Source organism: Trachemys scripta, chromosome 9, assembly GCF_013100865.1.
Source record: "Trachemys scripta elegans isolate TJP31775 chromosome 9, CAS_Tse_1.0, whole genome shotgun sequence".
NCBI classification, from domain to species: domain Eukaryota; kingdom Metazoa; phylum Chordata; order Testudines; family Emydidae; genus Trachemys; species Trachemys scripta.
Window position 1 is genome coordinate 52,845,984 of NC_048306.1, and position 1,760 is coordinate 52,847,743.

General features: G+C 60.1%; 1 protein-coding gene across 1 annotated transcript in view; it reads right to left on the minus strand.

Annotated features, from left to right (window-relative positions):
• Positions 1-373, minus strand: part of CFAP410 (cilia and flagella associated protein 410) — a gene marked incomplete in the record, with an annotated part of 15,542 nt that extends 15,169 nt beyond the window's left edge. The window contains 1 exon segment of the mRNA XM_034782294.1: positions 237-373. Within this exon segment, the coding sequence (XP_034638185.1) occupies positions 237-313 (77 nt within the window).
• Positions 374-1,760: the final 1,387 nt, after the last annotated feature.

Sequence of the window (1,760 nt, forward strand, 5' to 3'; positions counted from 1 at the left end):
CCCCCCTCCCCCCCCCCCCCCCCCCCCCGCTGTTCCCCCTCTCCCCCCCCGACGCTCCTCCCCCCCTCCCGCGATACCCCTCTCCCCCCGCTCAGCTCACTGTCCCCGTCCCGAGTTACCCCGCTCCCCCGCTCAGCCCACTGTCCCCATCCCGAGTTACCCCACCCCCCGCTCAGCCCACTGTCCCCATCCCGAGTTACCCCGCTCCCCCCGGCGGGGCCGAGCCGGCGCCTCACCAGCAGTTGAGCTTGCGGACACTGTCCAGCTCGGCGGCCTTGGCGCGGGCCAGCACCGCCTTGCGCGTCAGCTTCATGGCCCCGGCCCGGCCGCGCCGCGTCTCCAGGGGCGGGGGCAACGCGTCGGACGCGTCTCCAGGGGCGGGGCCGGGCGCGGCCGCCATCCCAACGCTTCCCCGCTTCCGGCTCCGGGGCTGGCGGCTGCTGCGCGGCCTGTGGTGCCCCGCCCACTGACGGGGGCCGCAGAGGGCCATCCGCAACGCGGACCAGAACCGGTGTATCCAGGGGCGGGGCCAACGCTGCTGATCTCTAGGGGCGGGGCTATGGCTGCCTCCAAGGGAGGGCGGGACTGCTGCGAGGAGGGGATAGCGGTGTACGGGGTGCCCCCTAGTATAGCGGGGAGGGGCTGCCCGGTGCGGGGGATGGAGGTGTTGGGTTGCCCCCATTATGAAGAGGAGGGGCTGTCCAGTGCAGGGAGTGGGAGGGTTTGGGTTGCCCCCATTATGAAGAGGAGGGGCTGTCTGCTGCAGGGGGTCTTGGGATGCCCCCTGTGAGGTTCCCCTGGTGTTATCAGGATGGGTGATCTGCTAGGTCACTCCAATCGTCCACTCTGGGAGCCAGCCTTACCCTGCTCTGCTGTGAGAGCCCCCACTCCTGGGCTGTTCACGCACAGCCTCTAGCATGTAAACTGCTCCCAGTTAGGTGAGTGAGCCACTGCTTGGATTGTTGTGCAAGCAAATGACCTGAGCCAATATCTCCGGTCCCAGGTACAACCCTAGGAACCTCCATCTTGCCCAGTTATGCCCACTGGACGCTGCAAGGTTATATGAATTCGTCAATTTAACAAAGAAATTGATGTGTACCAGGCTTGTTATCCCAAGGGGAGTCTCTGACACACTTCAAACCAAACGCACTGCTTCAGGTAGAATAAACAAATTTATTAACTACAAAAGATAGATTTTAAGTGATTATAAGTCAAAGCACAAGAAGTCAGATTTGATCAAATGAAATAAAAGCAAAACGCATTCTAAGCTGATCTTAACACTTTCAGTGCCCGTACAAACCACAGGCTGGCTGGTTACCCTTCAGCCAGGCTCTCCCCTTTGATCAGTGCTTCAGTTGCTTGGTGGTGATGTCTGTAGATGGAGGTGGAAGAGAGAGAACATGGCAAACTTCTCTCCCTTTTATCATGTTCTTTCTTCCCTCTTGGCTTTGCCCACCCCCCTTCAGAGTCAGGTGAGCATTACCTCATTGTATTCCCAAACTGACCAAGGGAAGGGGAGTGACTCACTCAAGAGTCCAACAGATTCTTTGTTGCTGCTTAGGCCAGTGTCCTTTGTTCCTGTGGGGCTAGGCTGAGTTTTTCCCATCCAGCCCTGATGAGGTGTGAAAGTGTCACACTCTCTTTATAGGGGGAGGGGCTGCATGGTGCAGGGGATGGAGGTATTGGGGTGCCCCCAGTATAGGGGGAGGAGCTGCCCAGTGCAGGGGATGAGGGTGTTGGGGTGCCCCCAATATAGGGGA